At 41.4% G+C, this 20,275-nt stretch overlaps 1 protein-coding gene across 2 annotated transcripts; it reads left to right on the top strand.

Annotated features, from left to right (window-relative positions):
- Positions 1–331: 331 nt before the first annotated feature.
- LOC129171573 (fascin-2-like) lies at positions 332–19,204 on the top strand. Of its 2 annotated transcripts, XM_054760362.1 has the most exons (5): positions 349–1,542; positions 6,094–6,250; positions 9,620–9,741; positions 9,820–9,987; positions 10,079–19,202. In XM_054760362.1, the coding sequence occupies exons 1-5, from the start codon at positions 720–722 to the stop codon at positions 10,282–10,284; spliced, it is 1,476 nt and encodes a 491-aa protein (XP_054616337.1). In that variant the 5' UTR covers positions 349–719; the 3' UTR covers positions 10,285–19,202. The 2 variants fall into 2 exon arrangements, with proteins under 2 accessions (XP_054616336.1, XP_054616337.1); XM_054760361.1 differs by having other exon boundaries at positions 332–1,542; positions 9,620–9,987; positions 10,079–19,204.
- Positions 19,205–20,275: the final 1,071 nt, after the last annotated feature.

The raw sequence follows: 20,275 nt of genomic DNA, 5'->3' as shown, positions 1-20,275 counted from the left end.
TGTTGCTGTATAGCTTTTGCTGAAACAGCTTGTGGCAACTCGTATAAAGGAACCTTTGTGCTGTGCATTTGGGTCTTTAAGACGTATCAGTGAAGCAAAAATATCAAGCAATCGAAAAAGAGCATCTGTGGCGATCACAGTTGCAAGAGAAGCGCTTCTCCTAACTGGACATTTCCCAATTAGGCTGTTGCTAACTGGCAGATCTAAGCAAGGATAATCCGAGGGGTTGCGGCGTTGGAGAAGCGACAACGCCAGCAAGACCCTAAACAAGTGGAGAACTGCACTCAAGTGTGTCAGAGAGAGAGCTGAAGCGGATGAAAGACGAGGACAAAAGAGCGATGCGATGCAAGTAAGTGAAAGGTACGGTGCTTGAAGTGTGTTGTCCTGGGGTGGAAGAACAAGGAGGGGAGATTTGCAGTTGGTGCACCAGTATGTGACGTCAGCGGCTTGTTGGATTGAGGTGCTTTGTCCTGCTGATTTAATCCCAACTCATTAAGGAACTGCGAGCAAGTGTCTGCACAGCCGCTCCGGGGAAGAGAAAGTGACAGGAGACGGAAAGAGCACAAAACAATCCATCAACGGAGATAAGTGGAGCTTATTTATGACTTGAAGACACAAGAAGGAGTGTTTTATTCTTCCTTTTTGAAGCTTGCGAGCTTCATTACATTCTTGGTTCTAAAGCTCTTTACTTTTTTTTTAATCGTGTGGCTTGGTCAAGCATGCCCACAAACGGAATTAACAGAGCTCTGAAGCTCCAGTTTGGCCTCATCAACTATGAAAACCGCTACCTAACGGCGGAGGCCTTCGGCTTCAAGGTGAACGCCTCAGGCACCAGCATGAAGAAGAAGCAGATCTGGACCTTGGAACACGACGAGCACGATGGCCAGGTGGTGTTCCTTCGCAGCCACCTGGGGCGATACCTGGCTTCCGACAAAGACGGGAAGATCACATGCGGGGCCGAAAACCCTGATCCGGAGTGCCGGTTCCTGATTGTTCCCCAGTCTGATGGTCGCTGGGCGCTGCAGTCGGAGCCTTACTTGCGTTACTTTGGAGGCTCGGCCGACTACCTGTCCTGCTTTGCCCAGGTGATTGCGGAACAAGAACTGTGGGCCGTCCATTTGGCTCTGCACCCACAAGCCAGTCTGCTCAGTGTGGCGCGGAAACGCTATGCCCATCTGTCCGCTTCTGACGGGGAGATCTCCGTGGACAGCAACATCCCCTGGGGGGTGGACTCTTTAGTCACCTTGGTGTACCAAGACGGCAAGTACAGCCTGAAAACCTGCGACAGCCGCTTCCTCAGCAATGACGGCAAACTAGTGAAGGAGAACACCAACACCACCAGCTTCACCCTCGAGCTGAAATCGGGCAAGCTGGCCTTCAAGGACTGTGACGGCAAATATCTGACCCCGGTGGGTCCGACGGGTACGCTGCGCTCGGGACGCTGCTCCAAGCCGGGAAAAGATGAGCTCTTTGACCTTGAGGAAAGTCATCCACAAGTAGTTTTTCAAGCGGCCAATAAAAGATTTGTCTCCGTCAAGCAAGGTAAAGCGACACAAAACCTGACATCTCTTTATGGAACACGATATTTAAAAATGAAACTTACGTGAGGCAGCAATAAGGTGGCGCATGACTCTAAACATAAAAAAACTGCGTCTTCCGTTTATACAGTAGTTCACACTCAACGTGATTTTATTAAACGGCCTCCATGTATAGAGTAACATGAAGCAGTATCCATTCTTATATCTTATATTCAAAAGCCCACAGTCCCGCCATGCCTGTGGCTTATAGTGATGTGTGATACCAATGGTTTTGGTTCTGATCTGATACCCAGTAACATTCACGCTGATATCTGCAATATCGATCCAACAATGATACGTTCACCTCATGTGTTAAAAAGTAGTCTATTCATATCATAGCGTATACCCCTTCAGACATTTTACTTGAAGCCATGTACCTTTACTCCTGGACACCTAAACATAAACCTTTTCATCTTAACTTGAAATTTTGAACAACCATCCAAACATTTTCTATGCCGCTTATCCTCACTAGAGTCGCAGGCATGCTGGAGCCTATCCCAGCTGACTTCGGGCGAGAGGCGGAGTACACCGTGGACTGGTCGCCAGCCAATCGCAGGGCACATATAGACAAACAACCATTCACACTCACATTCATACCTATGGACAATTTAGAGTCGCCAATTAACCTAACATGCATGTTTTTGGAATGTGGGAGGAAACCAAAAACCCACACACACATGGGGAGAACATGCAAACTCCACACAGACATGCCCAACGGAGATTTGACCCCAGATCTTCCAGACCCCCTGACTGTGTGGCCAACATGCTAACCAGTAGGCCCAACATTGAACATAATTGGTTAAAGTTCACACTTTGATGAAGTTTCATATGAGCACTGATAAATAGATAAGTAATCATCGTACACGTCTTTTATTCCAGTTTGATGTTGGCATTGTTCTGTTTGAATGGGTTCTATAATTAATTTAACACCAAATTGCAGGGGAAAGTTTAACAATCATGACAAAGCAGTATCCAAAGTACAAAAAAAACATACAGCCAATGATAAAGTCTCATTTTCGGGGGGAATTCCCACTCACAGTGATGGGTTTTCACTGCTGCACCATGTGGGGATTGGACCACCATTAGAAATCTTCAAGATGAAACACTCTTAATACACAAAATAATCATCAAACCTACTTATTTGTTCCTATCATGCACACAGAGCAATGAACAACTTCATGCTCTGTCTCCTTTCTGCTCCGTTCTCCTTGCACAGTGAGGCATTAGTAACTGTGAGTGTTAGGCGCTAATTGGTTTTCATTTTTATTCACGTACCCCCTCTGACAATTGGTGAGCCCCTGGGGGTACACGTACCCCACTTTGCACTTTGGTGACCTCGGGCGTAAAGAACACAAGACATTTAATTCATGCATGAAATAAATTGTTAATTCCAATCAATTAATTTAAGTTAGTTATTTATTTTAATCCCTGTGGTATATTGAGGTAGCAGGGTGATTTACAATATAGCCAAGCTAATATACAGCAACAGAAAAAAAACAAAAGTAAATGGTATGAAATATGTATTTTAAACAATAAAAAAAGAAAAATAGGTAAAATAATTTAAAAAAAATGTAAATAAATGAATAATGATTAAGAACTACTATAAGCATGAAACCTTTTTTCATAAGTTACATATGGCCCCGGTTGTAATTAAAATGTTGAAGTATCAAAAGTATCAATATTTTCAAAAGTATCAATTTTAGAGCATGAAGAATTGGTATTGGATGTTTCAATATTTAATGTAAATTTTATTGAATATATATTTTATTGCGGACATCACTAGTGGCTTGCACAAGCCCTCACTATACTGTACATCCACTGCAGATGCAAGCATTAAAAACTGGTCCAACATAGACCATAACGAAGATAAACAAGGTTTGATTGGCGCCCTGAAAGACAAGCCTTCTGGGGAAACCGATACGGTCTTGATAATTGTGCTTCCACGGGTCTACCGAAAATGCATCACAATGAAGAACTGCACATGTTAGGTTGAGTTTGTGTATGTTAAGTTAAGACATCGAGGAGCTTCTTTAGAATTAAGTTTATTGCTCACACGCAACACATACAAATGTGTAAAAACATGCAGTTACCTGTGTGAAGGTAAGCTTAACTAAAAGGAGAATTAATGGATGCAAACGCGTGCGAAAACACACCAGCAAAGTGTTGTGTCTTCTGGTTTTCTTCGGCAGAAGTGGTGAATGTGTCTTATTTTATTGTGAGCAATAATCCTGCAATCACTAAAGTGGTTTTGCAAGTCCTTGGACGTTTTCGCAACATACTACAGTGGCTAAGTCAACACACTTTGGAATTTTGGATAAATAGCTCCAAGTCGTACAAAACGTAAGCGATCGAACCGCCATCGCGCACGACACATTTCACTTATCAAAATGACGTTTTGAATCGGTTCACTTCTTTTTACACTTGTGTGACAAGGTTCTTTTAAAGAAACGCATATCTTCGACGTCATCACTTTGGCGTTACTCCGTTGTCATTCGCCACCGAGGTGAAGACAGCGATTTATTGTTTCTGGGTCTTTGCATGAACAGGTTTTTTTTTTTACACTTGTACAGTCTGACAGTGGGATGTTGACATTGCAAAAGTTAAAGGTTAAATGTTTTATGAAGGGAAAAGATTGATTCAGTTACAGATACTTCCTAAGGGAACACTTACGGGGCGGCCATCTTTACGGAACAAGTTGTGCTCGACCATAGAGAGCCCACTGCATTAATTATAATGCTAAGCCCATGCAATACCTTTAATAGTTACAGTACAAAGGTCAAGAGGAAAATGTGTCACTATGAACGCTCTCCCATTTGTATATGCTCTGTTACGCTTAACTCTCGCTTTCTTGCTCTTTTTCTCCCACATTCATTGTTAAAGATTCCTTTTTATGGCCGGTAGTTAAATGCTTTGTAATTAAGGGTAGTGGTCCTGCCACATTCACTTTTGCACTCCGCTTCCACTGAGCTGTTTCATAGTATAGTATATTGGAATATAAGAGTTTTTGTTAGCTGACGGCAGAGCAAACCAGGCGGTAAAGCAAATATGAGGTTTTTTTGGAAGCTTTACAGGTGAATGAAGTAATTCAAAAGCAACATTTGTAGGTTGAAGTGAGAAATAGCTCAGTTTCTCTTGTGCACTTCTGCCTGAGTGGTCATCAGCCCTACTGTGGAGGTAATTGTCATAATGGGCTTTGGCATTTCAACTGTATCCCCATTTAAGATTACATGACAAGAAAATTACTCTAGTCGTCCTCTATAGGTCAATAACCACCATGACTCCTTGATGCTATTCGCTCTTTACTGTCATCCATTGAGAGATGGTTCCCTGTTCTCCTGTTTGGATCTGCACAGCTCACCATGACAAATAATTAAAGCTGGGCCTCAAATAAAACTCGCGTCAACCAGGGAGACGTGATCTATTCGGTCCTGTAAAATTACTCACGCAAGTAATATGAAAAGACGCGCTCTTGCGCGAGGTCAATTGCGACAAGCATCGCTGAGGAGCATCTTAACTGTAGTAGATCTCGTTCGTGTTTCGACAACACCGATCCGTGGGGCGAGGAAATAGCATTTTAAAGTGCAGTGTGTCGAGCCTCGTAGCCGTTTCATGTTTTTAAGAACAGTGCACCGAAAGCTGCTTAGTGGGCCCTGCAGTGAAGATTTGCATTTCACCACTCAGGGAATTACAGCAAGCGAATGAACAGGAAGGGTGGAGGGGTGACTGCAGGGAGATTAGGGTTGTAACAGGCTTAAGAGAGAGGTTGGAGGATATTTCTGTGGCATCTAATGTGACCTGCAGCAGACACGGTTCAGTTATACGTGTCTGCGAGTGTATTCCCCACCACCTGACACACCCAACCAGACAGCACTAATTCATGCGGATTAAGTATATAACACTGGATTGGCTGCAAGTGAGGTGCTCCCCCCAGGGTACTGGCCGACTGACAGGAAAGTTCAAGTTGATGTTGTACAGTAATTATTATGGTAATGCTTTTATTTGTTTCAGACATGCTTAACAGGTTACATTAGAAGAAGAAGATCTCATTGAGTCCTACCCCTTCTCCATGTCTCAATAACAGCCATCATGTCACAGGTGGTTCACATGGAGATGGGCAAGTTCCCAAATTAGATGCCCTTCTGAAAAGCACCAGTGGCATGCTTCAACACTCTGATAAGATATGGTGTCAATGTTAACACCTTGGTTTCGAAGAGAGGTGAGAGTGAAGACCTTCGTCAATACTTTGTCAGCTGCAAAATCAATAAGCAAACAGCCACGTTTTCCGGTCTTATGACCTACGAGACCTGTTCCATTTATTTTGATTCGTCCTCGATCTAAAGGTAACACAATGTCATTTATGCACAGCAAATTACAACCTAATGTGTTGACAATTGACTGAGATACGCGCGAAGATGGGGGACTGAATGGGAAGAAAGGACGAAAGGCGACGACAACGCAATGCCTATTCCCTACAAAACAGAGACAAACTGACCAATTTAGTCTGTCTCCATTGCAGGCGTGAGTATTTCAGCCAATCAGGATGTGGAGACGGACATGGAGACGTTCCAGATGGAGATTGACAAGAAGAGCAAAAAGTCCATGTTCAGAACCAACGGGGGGTCCTACTGGACACTCGTGACCCACGGAGAGATTCAGTCAACTGCATCAGAAGTGTGAGTAGCACGTCCAGAGGTCCTTTTCAGACATAAATACTAGAATCTAAGTAGATGAGAAGAAAGAACATTGAGCCAGCACAGATGAATTGACCGCACATGGGCGACCAAGACAAAAATCCAAAGTGATTACAAGAGTGCCCGTGGGGGTGCAGTGGTTCACATATACTGTAGATGATGTGAGTTCATCTGGGGTTGGATTCGTTCCTACACTGAATGAAAAACTATTAACATTTACTTAAAAAAATCCTCATAACTTTTTCAGGATGATATTCTAATTCAACTTTACCAGTGTAAATCAAGTAAATCCCTTTGCTTTTATCACATAAAATCTAACCAGAATTGATCAATAAATGTTATATTACAATTTTGTAATATAATGTTTTCTTATATGACAAAATAAAGTAAGGTCTATTTGATTTTTTTTTGCAATTTTCATTTTTAGTGATTAGAAATACTGAGTAACTCTTATGTGCATGTATTCTCTAGCACATCAAATTTATATGTGCTGGTTTCCCCTTTTATTTGAACTATAAAACGAATAACATTCATTTCTGATTGCAACCATCTATCTTTAAGATTAATAATGACACAGGGTGTACCCCATCTCTCATTCTAGGACAGCTGGGATAGGCTCCAGCACAGCCACAGACCTAGTGAAGAAAAGTAGTCTAGCTAAAGAACACCATTGTTCACTGTCACACACAACAGTCAGCATGGAAGGGGGGACAGCGACGCAGAACACTAACAATAGTCATGGTGTTGGATAAAAATAAGAGAATAGATAGTAAAGAAGTAAATAAACACAGGGTAACTAGCAATACTAGTATGGAATGACAAACAAATTACATAGCATTAAACACATACTATTAACTATTGACACAGCAGTCCAGCAAAGCATTCTGGGAAGCAGCATTTGCAGGTTCAAGCCTGAGCTTTGATTTTTTTTTTTTTAAATTTGCTTGCATTTTCAAAACAGGGGACCATATTTTAAAAGATAGATTAATAGTAGAATTGTAATAATCATTGTTGCAGTTACTATACAATCCTTTATTTTATATGTTTAAATACATATTAATACAGAATCTTAAATAACAAACACTGAATCCTGATTTTATGATGTGGAAATGATGTCCTTTTAGAAAATACAAAAATAAAAAAGAATAACAATTTTTTTTATTTCATTTCATTTTTTCAGTGTACTTAAAGCACTCATGAGGCCCGAGTCTGGGGTGTAGTCCACCTTTTGTCCTAAGTCAGCTGGGATAGAACAGTATACCCAGTATAGAGGACAGAGTCCTGATGTCAAGCAATCTGGGGAACGTCAAAGCTGGGGAAGAAAATTAGGGAGGAAAAAAAAACAGTTGGAAATGAAATAGTATTTGACTTCAGCTATTCGGTGCCATTTCAAAGGACTTTGGACATTTTACGTTTTCGATGCACTGCATTGGAACAGCTCACTCCCGAACCGCAGCACTGATGGCTGGAGATGCTGCACTCTCCAACACCTCCTCTCCGTGTTTAATCAAATGTTGGAGATGTTGATGAGCTGTCCTGCTGACTGGAATATTTAAGTGAGCCAATCGGTCCTCACGTCAAAGGTGACAAATGGAAAGTCCCCCACAGGTGCTCCTTCCTTTTAAAGAATGGAAATTGTGAGCTAAGATCTCGTCCAATATCAGAAATTCTGTCCGTCCATACATTTTCTATACTGCCTGTCGCCATAGGGTTCCGGGTGAGCTTGAGCCTATCACAACTGATTTTTTGGGCAGGGTACACCCAGTCATAGGGTTCATAAACAACCATTCAGACTCACATTCACACCTATGGACAATTTAGAGTCTCCGATTCGCCTAAGAGGCATGTTTTTGGGGATGTGGGAAGAAGCCAGAGTACCTGGAGAGAACCTACGCAACCAAGGGGGGAACATGTAAACGCCACACAGAAATGTTCTAACAGAAATGTGAAGTGAAGTAAGACAGGCTTGCTAACCACTACACCAGGGCTTGGTAAACTGCGGCCCGCTGGCCACATCAGGCCCGTCAAGTGTCTTAATCTGGCCCACCGGGCGTTTCCAACTTTCTTTTTGTAAACCCAAAATATGTTGAAGAGGTCATCAGGGAAGTAAATAAGGAGGGACGTTAACATACGCTTGATATCCAATGTTTTATTGTTCACAGCTCATATTGTTGTTGTCGCTGGACGACCCAGCATGCCCTGCGAGCACTTGTAAAGTTACATGTTATGTTTACCGCTAAGCCACATGTGTCAAACTCGTGCTCTGGAGGGCCGAGACGCTGCAGGTTTTCTCTCCAGCCAGTTTCTTCAGCAGGTGATTTAATTGATGAGCTCCTTCCCTCAAACTGAAGGTGTTGATCACTAAAATCACCTGCTTTAGTGACTGGCTGGAAAGAAAACCTGCAGTGTCTCGGCCCTCCATGGCACGAGTTTGACACCCCTGCTCTAAGCTGTTGTTTAACAAGTAGTAATAGTCGTAGTTGATATGTGTTAACTTGCTGTGGATGTGTTGTGTTTTTGTTTTGTTGCACCGGTAGTAAGTATGTTGTTCTCTTTGATGACCACCCATATATGGACAGCCCCTCGGCCCAAAGTTTTTAACCCAATGTGGCCGCGAGTAAAAAGTTTGCCCACCCACTGTGTGGCCCACATCAGAATTTCTGGACAAAAATGTCCCACAGATGAGAAATCTTTTTCACGGAGGTGGAAGCTGTGAGAGCCACCTCCACGCACCTGTCAACCCTGCCATTCTGGCGTCCTCCCGTTCCGGTATTTTTCACCTATTTTTAAATTTCTATTCTTCCATGAAAAAAGAAATCCTCTGCCGGTACTGCTAGCAGCCCGGGGGGCAGCACTTCCGGTCAACTCGGCCCCGGCAACGCTTGACAAACATCAGTGTAACACAAATCGTGCAGCAGGTAAACAGTAAGGCCTTAAAAATAAAGCTGGTTTGCACAGTGCAACTTTGCAACTTGGGCCATAGCACTGCAGGTGATATTTATGTAAAAATATTCAGATAAAGAAGAGCAGGGTCGGAGACACTGATTTCTTTTTGTAAGATTTGTAACACCGCAAGGGGGTGATGTTCCCTGATTGTCAGGGGAAATGTTGACAGGTATGATTCAGTTACACGCTGCATCAAATGGAGGGTAATTGACTTTCTCAAGGAAATAACATCTTTTACACCCAAATAACACATTTGACACCCCTGTGGAGAAGCATTTCACCACAAGGCCTGCAACTTGCATACATACATCCTGGAGGAACCAGGAAGTCAAGAGTTGTAAGTGTATTTTCTTATATCTTGCCAGAATGTTTCCATCTTCATCTGAATGCATGCTTCCATTTCAGAGAAATCAATACAATGTTTGACATCGAGTGGCGGGGGCAAAGGGTGGCCCTCAAAGCATGCAATGGGAAGTACGTGTGCACAAAGAAAAATGGGCAGCTCTCAGCAGTGAGTGATGCTGTCGGTGAGTGCTGGTTGGGAAGGCTATTTGAGCTGATTGCTGAAAGATACGGATCTGACAGTGAAGTGTTCTCCCCTGAAGGAGAAGATGAATTATTCCTGATGAAGCTCATCAACCGTCCCATGCTGATCCTCCGTGGGGAGAATGGCTTTGTTTGTCACCACAAAAACTCCAACACCCTAGACGCCAACCGATCTGTCTACGACATTTTCTCATTGATCTTCAACGACGGCGCCTACAACGTCAAGAGTCAGTGTTTGTTTCATGCAACGCACAGAATGTACTTGCTTAATATGTCTGCATCTAAGCTACCGTTTCCATTTTCGGCATGCTTCTGCAGGTGTGAATGGAAAGTTCTGGTACGTCTCCAGCAGTGGCCTCGTGTGCTCAGATGGAGAAAAGCCAGAAGATTTTTTCTTGGAGTTCCTGGAACACGGGCGCATTGCCATTAAGTGTTCTAATGGCAAGTACCTTCGAGGAGACCAGGGAGGCACTCTGATGGGTGATCGCACTTCTGTTGATGCATCCTCTCTTTGGGAGTACTGAAACCTCATGCCCCCCAAAAAAGGGTGCAAGAAGATGATTGATGAGGTGAAGGAGCTGCTGCTATCAGCTCACACACAGAGGGGATTGGCTGGCTCACATTTTCATGCCTGTTTTTATACCAGCAACCAGATATCCAATCGTGTTTGTTGAATTTCAAGGTTTAGGAAAGAAGTATGGTTTCGTATCCTGTTTTTGTCTTTCAGAAGACCACGCAGATGCCAAGCTCAGAAAATTCATAGCTAATCAGAATGAATGAAAAACCTTGATCGTTAAAGTCAAGTTTCAAATAATGATCAGTAAACTACCGATAATTGCTGAAACATGAAGAAGGGGTAGGATTACTAATTGTCACTCCTTTTCGGACAGGTTGGATTGTACAAGTGTAAACATGTGATGTTTCTCAGTGTAACTTGATAAGCTTGTCCGAAACAAATAAAACCATTACCATTACCGGTAGATGAACGGGTACATGGACAACATGATGTCTCAGAAGTACCTGAACTAGTGTTGCTGCCTATTAAGATGAAATGCCTTTCAAATCAATGCCATGAGTGGAAAATATCCACATATGCTCATAATTCCACTGGCAAAACAACAAAACATATTTCTGAAAATCTAAGGCAGAGAGACAACACCTTCAACGCATTTTCTCTTACGTATTTGTCATTTCCGCACGCTTCATTTTAACACTGGTTCGTGTCTTTAAGTCCATGTTGCATTCACATTCGAACGAAACCGCACCGACTTGTTTGCGGCTCACCAGGGTTCAGATGATCACGTTTACGTTTGGCCAAATGAACCATACTGGCACAGCGAAGTTCCTTTTGTGTGAATGCACCCTAAAATTAGTCAAATAAATGACACTAAATAAGAAATCAATCAAAAATGATGACACAAATCAATCACAATTAACCCCCGCCACCTTTGTTTACAGCTCTTTATGTAATTACAGTACGTGCTCATGAATTTCTGTGCTGGTCCCTGAAATATCGCTATCAAGGCAATGGTGGCCAATGGCGTTTTCATCTATTTTAATGGACCCTTTACAGCTTTCTATAAAACACAGGATGAATCATATGAAGTGGACTTGCACAAATGGACTGTGTAGTTGTGATGCTGAGCAATAGTAGAGTATATCCAAAGACAACGTGGCAGTATCACTGAAATAAACTACTTGTGATGAATATTAAACATGTGTGTTTGTAAAGAACAGATCAATATTAACAACAAGCGGAAACCAAATGAAAGAAGCATTTGTTGAGGTATTTATCATCCCTGTGTGTACCAGGTGGGAATTCATTAAACATTCTACCTTGGGGCCTTAATTAAATATTCCGCACTCTATAGTACACCCCTTTAGGGAGACATGGCTGATTGGAATACTATATAAATAGCGAGTAAGGGAAGTACTGTTTTGTTGTTGGAGATAAGGAGTGGTGTCTAGTAGGGATGGGCCGAATAATCATTTCATTGATTGTTGTGCTTGAAGCAAAACAGAGTGAATTACTTGACTGCAGCCAGCAGAGGTGCTGTTGATTCAAAGAGCTTGCATGTCTGAAGAAGACAACATGACGACAGCTAAGGGAGGCTGAGCTATGCAGACCTCGGGGCAGCGTTATTCTGCTCAATACCCACTGGCATTGAAACAAACAAACATCACAACATTCAAATGAGAACGAAAGCTACAAAAATAGCAATTGTTCATTTTGAGGTTAATTGTGCCATGATAAACTTTCATGCTTTATACTTGGTACAGACAATAGCAAGAAACTAGTCCGACAGTAGTTGCTTCATTGCAGATTGCTTGTTGTTAAGAGTTTCGCATCACCACTAGCTTGGCTTGGCTAAAACTGACTGTCAAAACCCACACAATTGTCAGTCAAAACTTCTGATCTATTCGAATTTACAGCACGTTCACATGTTCACAACTGGTGGTTTGCCTCAGAAATTGCACATTTGAAATATGAATTCCATAGAAAGTGGTGAGAATGAGTCTACAGTATATAAAAATAATGCATCACTGTTGAAAAGTGGGCCGCACGGTGGCCGAGTGGTTGGCATGTTGGCCACACAGTCAGGAAATCGGGAAGACTTGGGTTGGAATCTCCTCTGTGTGGAGTTTGCATGTTCTGCCTCCACTTTCCAAAAACATGCATGTTAGGTTAATTTGTGACTCTAATGTGAGTGTGAATGATTATTTCTCTGCCACTTCTCGCCCAACGTCAGCTGGGATAGGCTCCAGCATAATCCTGCGACCCGAATGAGGATAAGCGGCATAGAAAATGGATGGATGGATGTTGAAAAGTGTGGATTCGGTGACGGTTAATGACTTGTTAAGCCTTGCAAAGATACTGGATAACTTGCATACTGTCCATGTAATTGCAAAACATTTTGAATGAATTCTCTGACACTATAAATGATAAATGTAAGAAACCAACATGGCTTTACTTTATTTCCCTACATAATAATTGGTCTTCTGATCTTTTAGTCAGGAGATTATGGTACCAAACATCACTGGACTGAATTTTCTACCAAACGTTCCCATTTCCTACACTAGGTGGCAGTGCGTGCCTCCTGTAGTTAAGTCATTTGCATACACAGCCAGGTTCCAAGTGCTCAGCAATCAAGCCAGCCTTTTAGATTCCCAGCACGCTCACTGCCTGATCCTCCCCTGACATCTGTTGGCACTTTCAGGTGGCTGTCATGGTTGGGTACCGCAATGGCGGCGCTAGCGTTGGAACATACAAAATCCCGCCTTGTTCCTGCTCAGAGCATGCCAGCCACACCCCACGTAACACCCACATTATTGATGTGAAACACCACTGATTTCTTTTCCCATCCGATACTGAATAACAGTCAGGTTGGTATCAGCGATACCAACTACTGTACATCTATGTGTCTGGTACATTTTAAAAAGTAGTGTATTTCAAATCATAGCATAGCTCATAGCATCTTATTTGTTTACAACAGAGGACAAAATCATATAAAACGTGAAAAAGGTATTTTAGACAATAATAATAATAATAAATAAAACCATTAAAATGTATTATTAAGACCTACAGTAAGAATGAAAACTAGTTCAAAATTCACACATGGCACCGTTTACGATCAGCCATGTGTACACAACGGGCATGTGCCTGTGCACGAAATGTGTAATCTTGCAAGATCTTCTGACACCCCTTCTAACGAAGGTGACACCACGATCGTTGGCTGGCAGAGGCCCCACTCCATTGTCTTCTAACGGCATCATCATTTCACACCACAAAAGAGTGAAACCACTCCTGTCTGGACGTCCCTCCTCCTTTAGAGGATAATTACTTTGAATCTTGCACCAAATGTTTCAGACCAGAGCTGTCCTATCTAGTCAGACTAGTGTTTGTCCCAGATCGTCATTGTGCATGAACTGAAGAAGCCCGCTCGGATGAGAGGTGAAACGTCTTCTAAGACAAACACGAACAGTCCGGCTGTGATCGATTCAATGCCCTGAAAATACAATGACCTTGATGAATGTGAATGATCGACGTATTGGAAAACAGTAACCATAAAATATTCATTCATTGGTCAGTTGCTTTTATGAAGCACTTTAGCGATACTTTCGTCAAAGGACGCCACATTGCACATGCCCAATGCTTACAAGTCATACGTTTGCAATCAGATGTGTGTCGAGCGTGCACATCTGCTACTTTCACGGTGTGTAATCATTGCTGTCTATAATGACATCCCCCCCAATCACGTCACCTGCAGAGTTCAACTGTTTCAAGTGTCACCATGCGCCTTGTTTGTGCCCACAGACAAATTTGCTTCATGAAGGACATTTAAATAATATGTACGCTTTACATCAGGGGTGTCCGAACTTTTTCAACCGAGGGCCACGTACTGAAATGAAAGAATGCAAGGGCCACTTTGCTATTTAGTAAAGCAACACATAGAGATATGCTAAGAAGCTATGTGTAGCTCCACAAAAAACTGCATTTGACATTTGCAATACAGGTGAAATGCTACTAAAAATGACGTTTTTTCCATAATAATATGAATTAATTCCTGTAAAATTGCGACTTTTGTTCTTCATTCGATTAGGACTTTTTGGATATTTTGACTTTATTCCTGTAAAATGACAGCTGTTTTTGTCCATTTCTGCTGTTTTTTTTTAAATGTTCCAACTATTTCATTTCAGCTTTCCTTTTCCGAATTTTCTTCTCGTAATTCTAACTTTATTCCCATAATATTTTTTATCTTTTAAAAAGAATCATGTATTTTTTCTTTATTTCACCATTGTTACTAAAATGATATTTTTCCTCATATTACAAGTTTATTCTCATAAAATTGCATCTTTTTTTTCCATTAGAATTTTTTTTTCCTCTTAATATTTTGACTTTACTCTGGTAAAATTTCTGTGTTTTTCTATTTCTGATGGTTTTTTTGTATAATTTTCCAAATATTTCAACTTTTTTCTTGTATATTTTCTTCTCCTAATGTTACGTGTGAGTGCGCGGCGGACCACAAAGTGCCGCAGCAAGGTGAGTGGTGACAGTTCTTTTAATAGTCTTAGGCGGGAGCAAACAGAAAGCGCTGGAGTCCGTGGGTAGCGGAACTCCAGGAAAAGGGGGTACACACAAAACAAAATATGCAAAAAGGCAGAACAGAGGGACAACTGGAGCACCCAGCTGTAGAGACGCCAAAACTTGCGAAGGCTAGAGTAGAGATGCTGTGAACGCTCTGACCAGCAGCAAGGAAGAAACCGGCGTCTCACAGCTGCTCCTACTCAGGTATAAGTAGGAGGAAGGATAATTAACTGCCGGTGTGTCCAGTTGTCCCGGCCCCTGCTGTGCGCCCAGCTGTGGGAGAGAGAGAGAGAAAAAGAAAGAACGAGGCGCAGCAGCAAATGACCGTCACACCTCATACTTTTACTTCATTCTCATTTTATAAATTTTCCCCCAACCTAAGCTTCCAAAAATTACAACTTCATTCATTGTTTTTGACGTTAAATATTTCAACTTCATGCTACTAAAATGACGTTTTTCCTTATACTCTTACTTGTGAAATTATGGCTTTTTTTCCTTGCTAGATTACAAGTTTTCTCTTAATATTTTGACTTTTGATTGATTTTCCCATTTTTGCTGCTGTTATTTTTTCTTTTAAGTTTCCTTGTTAAATTACAATTTTAGACTGCGCTTGCGGGCTGATAAAATCACAGTCGCGGGCTGCAAATGGCCCCCGGGCGGCACTTTGGACACCCCTGCTTTACATAGTTTGTCAGGCAGTGTTTCTGGGTTATTGTCCTTTCAACCATTTACAATGAATACAACACTACTGTTACAATACAACATCTGATGATACATTGTTGAGCTGTACTGTGTGTTCTAAAATCAACTTGCATTTGTCCATTTTTCAGATCCTAATATTATTGCTTTCCATACTTTTGCCAAATATTCAGTTCTTATTGCATGCAGACATGTATTTGCACGCAATCTTGTTCAAAACTATTCCATACTATTCCAGTCCAGATGTGATAGGCAGCAGGCCCAGTGCACAGTGTGTCCTCTCCTATGGACGTGATCACACCAGTGAGCCCACCCATGAATTCTATCACTCTCATTTAATTATTCAAGGATCCGGAATATAAAAGGCTATTGTTCAGTATAGTGGTGTTATTAAGAGCTTGCATGTTTGGATTGCACAAACTGTTTTCCCAGTCCACCCCTGATTCAGTTTAACTCATAATTGTGAAGAATATACATGTTTTTTTGTTTGTACAATCTGTTCTCTGAAACCGCTATTGGTAACATATCCTAGCCACTGCCGGTGTTCTTATATTTTTGTGCTGAAAAACGTGTCATTTGAAGCCCAGGAGGGATAGCACCTGAAAATGCCCCCTGACACTACAGCTGCAGTAGCTGCGACTTAGAAAAACACAATTTCCTTCTGGTACTTCTCAGCTATCTTTTCAAGAGACAATACCAAAGAACGTAAACTTATGCTTCAGAGTATGTCAGTGTACAGCTTGTGTAAGAGTAGAGATGTACTACCCACTGAAAACGAGTCACACATAACACATTATTGTCTAAATAGCTGGCAACACAAGTCAGTAGCAAGATTATTGTGTGTGGACAGTCAAGCGTCAAGGTGTCTAACATCCACCAGCTCCACCAGTGATGTCATCATGGAGGACTGGAAAACGATTTGACTAAAAACCAGTGGCTCAGGAGGTAGAGCAGCTCGTCCAGAAACCAGAAGATCGGCGGTTGGATCGTGGCTCCCTCCATCCAGTCACTGTCGTAACCCACCTTGCCTCCAGTGCCGCCCACACTGGTTTATGAATGTGAATGAATGTTTGGTGGTCGGAGAGGCCGTAGGCATGAATTTGTAGCCATGTTTCAGTCAGACTACCCCAAGGCAGCTGTGGATACAGATGTAGATTACCACCACCACCAGTGTGTGAATGAGTAATGGGTTCGCTTCATTGTGAAGCGCTTTGGGTGTGTTGAAAAGCGCTATATAAAAACTTCATCGAATTCTAGTGAATTCCATGCCCAAGAGGATTAAGGCAGTCCTTACACAAAATATTGGACACAATTTAGACATATTCACCGGGAGGCAAATATTACTATTTCAACAATAATGGCTGTGTGTTGGCTTATTTTCATTTGATAGTAAATCTATGCCCCTGTACAAGCTGTGCACGGACTACTCTAAAATACTGTAGGGTACTTTCTGTAGCACAGTCCCTTGAGAACATATAAGAACATTTTTACTTCACTTCTGGGAGATGCTGTATCTCAATGAAAGGGCAAAAAGTCATCCCTCCTTGAAGTCACAATGGTTGAGAGCCTCACTTTGTTACTGAGCCACATTTGAAATCATGGATGGATCTGGACAAAATGGTTGACTAGAGGTAAACATTCATTGTGGCACAGGCAAGGTAATCTTGTCTGCAAATTGGTTTATGCGAGGACGTTAGAAACTTTGACAAAGCACGCAATCAATGAAAGCTTTTAAGCAGACACGCGCAGAAGATTTTAATGCCCTTGAAACCGCTGCAGTGCCACATTTCGGTGGTTACTCAGCAGTGATGTGTGGCGAGGTTCAGGACTGGCGAGGCATCGTCTCTTTTGAATTCCGAGTTACACGTAGGCTCAGGTGTCGCAGGGTACTCTCTGGGCCAACGAATGACACTTCTCTGCAGTTTAATGTATGATGAGCAAAAATAATCGGTGTTGGGTAAATTACCAAAAGTAATTAGTTATAGTTACGTTGTCAAAAAAGTAATTGAATATGTAAGGGAATTACTCCTGCAAATTGTTACCATTATTGCCTCACTTTTTGAAAAAACGTCAAATACGTTAAATCATTTGGATGTAGCGATGTAGTGGCTATGCCAGTGAGAGATATTTCATGGGATAAAGGCTGAGGGCTGAGCTCAAGACTTGCAATTCTATACTAAACACCAGGGGGCAGTGCTTCCCTGAGAGTGAGCAACCACAACTCCATTTAGCTTCCCGTGTAGTAGTCGTGAACAGTGTAGCAACATCCAGATCGTTGTTAGATAGAAGTGCCTAATAACACTTCAACGGCGGTAACGGCATTGAAATGTTAAAATAATAATTAATGAAATAAATAATAGTAAGAATTAATTCGATCACCCGTTATATACAGTGTTATTTTTAAATAGATAATCATGTCACACACTTACATTAAAGACTGTATTCTGGCTTTCCAAAATTAAAATTCCAAAATACAGCAAATACACTCCTGATCAAAATCTTAGGACCAGTTGAAAAATTGCTTAAATTTGCATTTTGCACATTTGGATCTTCATGTGGTTTTAAGTCGAGCTACAATATGCAAAAACAAGAAGGGGGAGTGAATAAAAGAATTTGGAGCTTGTAATTTAAACAAAAACGAAAAAAATAGGTTGTTTATCACCTGATCAAAAGTTTAGGACCACAGGCTATAAAAGCCAAAATCTGCTCAAAATTGTCATTTTCTGTCAGGCATTCACACTGTCATGCCCTCCTGATGGCTAAAGCTAAGAAGCTTTCTCTTTTTGAACGTGGTCGGATTGTCCAGCTGCATAAGCAAGGCTGCTGAGGATGGGCGCAGTAAGTCAGTCATTCTAAGTTTTTTTTAAAGATCCTGAGCATTATGGAACAAAAAAGTCAAGTGGTAGACCCAAAAAAATCACACCTGTGCTGAGCTGGAGGATCCGATTGGCTCTCCATCAAGACACAGGGCGGTCTTCCACCCAAATTAAGACCCTTACCGGTGGCGACTGCAGCGCAATAACCATCAGACGGCATCTGCGGGAAAAGGGTTTAAAAAACAAAAAACAAATTCAAAGACCTCATCTCCTTCAACGCCACAAAACTGCCCATTTAGACTTTGCCAGGATGCAGGTGTTGCATGACTGAGGGCCCTCGTCTGTGTGGTAACAGCTGGGTTCTTCAACAGGACAACGCTGCAGTTCACAATGCTCGCTTGACCAAGGACTTCTTCAGGGAGAATAACATCACTCTTTTGGACCATCCTGCATGTTCCCCTCATTTAAATCCCATAGAGAACATTTGGGGATGGATGGCAAGGGAAGTTTATAAAAATGGCCATCAGTTCCAGACAGTTGATGCCCTTGGTGAAGCCATCTTCACCACTTGGAGCAATGTTCCCACTAGCCTCCTGGAAACACTCACATCAAGCATGCCCAAAGCAATTTTTGAAGTGATGAACAAGAACGGTGGAGCTTCTCATTACTGAGTCCTACTGAGAACATTTCTTGTTCTGGTTTGGAGAGTTTTTTGTTATTTTTTTAGTGATTGTCTTAAACTTTTGTTCATCTGATAAACAGCCTATTTCAGTTTAATTGTTGTTTTCAATAAATGACTTTTTCAAAGTGCTTTTTGTCTCACTCCCCCTTCTTGTTTTTGCATATTGTAGCTCTACTTAAAACCTCATTAAGATCCAAATGTGCAAAATGCAAATTCTAGCAATTTTTCAACTGGTCCTAAGATTTCGATCAGGAGTGTACATTTATGACAGCTCAGTTGACAAATATGAATATTGATTTGATGTTATTTTTATGTTTCTGCCTCCTTTGACAACCCATCACAGTTACTGTGGAATATAATATTTGCACCTCGCTGCTGTGAACGCATCCCCCAGCTGAATTCCACTGCTAATTACAGAAATCATCGTTCACGTGCAGTAATAAGCATGTGTCAAAAATAGTCATGGAGCGCTGCAGATTTATTAATGACAGTGACGTGTGGTCAGGGGAGGCGTAATGAAAAAAAAAGAAAAATAATAATAACATAAATATTAATATTTATCCATTGCATTGTGTTATAAATGTATTTTTCCTTCCTCCATTCATCTCTGTATGTCTTCAATAGCGGTAAAAGTCATTTATTCATTTGATTCATCATTTATATGTATTTTACTTTGGTATCTGCATGTAAAAGTAGAATTACTCTCTATAAAATGTGTTTTGTGTTAATATTTTTGGGTGTCTGGAGCAGATTAATGGGATTTACATTATTTCTTATTGGAAACATTTTTTTGGTTCCACACGATTACAGATTTTCTTTTTTAAACACATTTTTTCTATGAGGTTTTAAGGTTTCTGTCCTTGAAAACTGAGCTTTTGTAACACCCCAGCCAGGGTGAAGATTTTTTAAAACTAAAGGCTTCGGTGTGTGTGTGTGTGGGTGTGTGTGTGTGTGTGTGTGTGTGTGTAGACACCAATGGACTCCTCATCAAAATTGTAAGACCTTAAAAAATTGCAAGAATGTACATTTTGCACTAAGAAGAGCTTCAAAAATGCAAAAAGAAGAAATGGAGTGAGAAAACATTTTTTTGAGGAAGCAATTTATTGCAAACCATTAAACCGAAATAGGCTGCTCATCAACTGATTAAAGGTTTAAACCGTGGCCTTTAAAATCTTGAAATCTTGGCAAAAACGTCAATGTCATTTTCTGTAAGGTATTCATACTGTCATGAT

The sequence above is a fragment of the Dunckerocampus dactyliophorus genome, chromosome 18, assembly GCF_027744805.1.
Source record: "Dunckerocampus dactyliophorus isolate RoL2022-P2 chromosome 18, RoL_Ddac_1.1, whole genome shotgun sequence".
Lineage (NCBI taxonomy): Eukaryota > Metazoa > Chordata > Actinopteri > Syngnathiformes > Syngnathidae > Dunckerocampus > Dunckerocampus dactyliophorus.
This window is presented reverse-complemented; position numbering and strand designations above follow the sequence as displayed.

Bases quoted from the DNA above. Each gene is read 5' to 3' on its own strand.
- LOC129171573 (XM_054760361.1), top strand. From the start codon at position 720: ATGCCCACAAACGGAATTAACAGAGCTCTGAAGCTCCAGTTTGGCCTC. The intron at 1,543-6,093 runs GTAAAGCGACAC...TCTCCATTGCAG, and splicing joins ATTTGTCTCCGTCAAGCAAG to GCGTGAGTATTTCAGCCAAT. The intron at 6,251-9,619 runs GTGAGTAGCACG...CTTCCATTTCAG, and splicing joins CAGTCAACTGCATCAGAAGT to AGAAATCAATACAATGTTTG.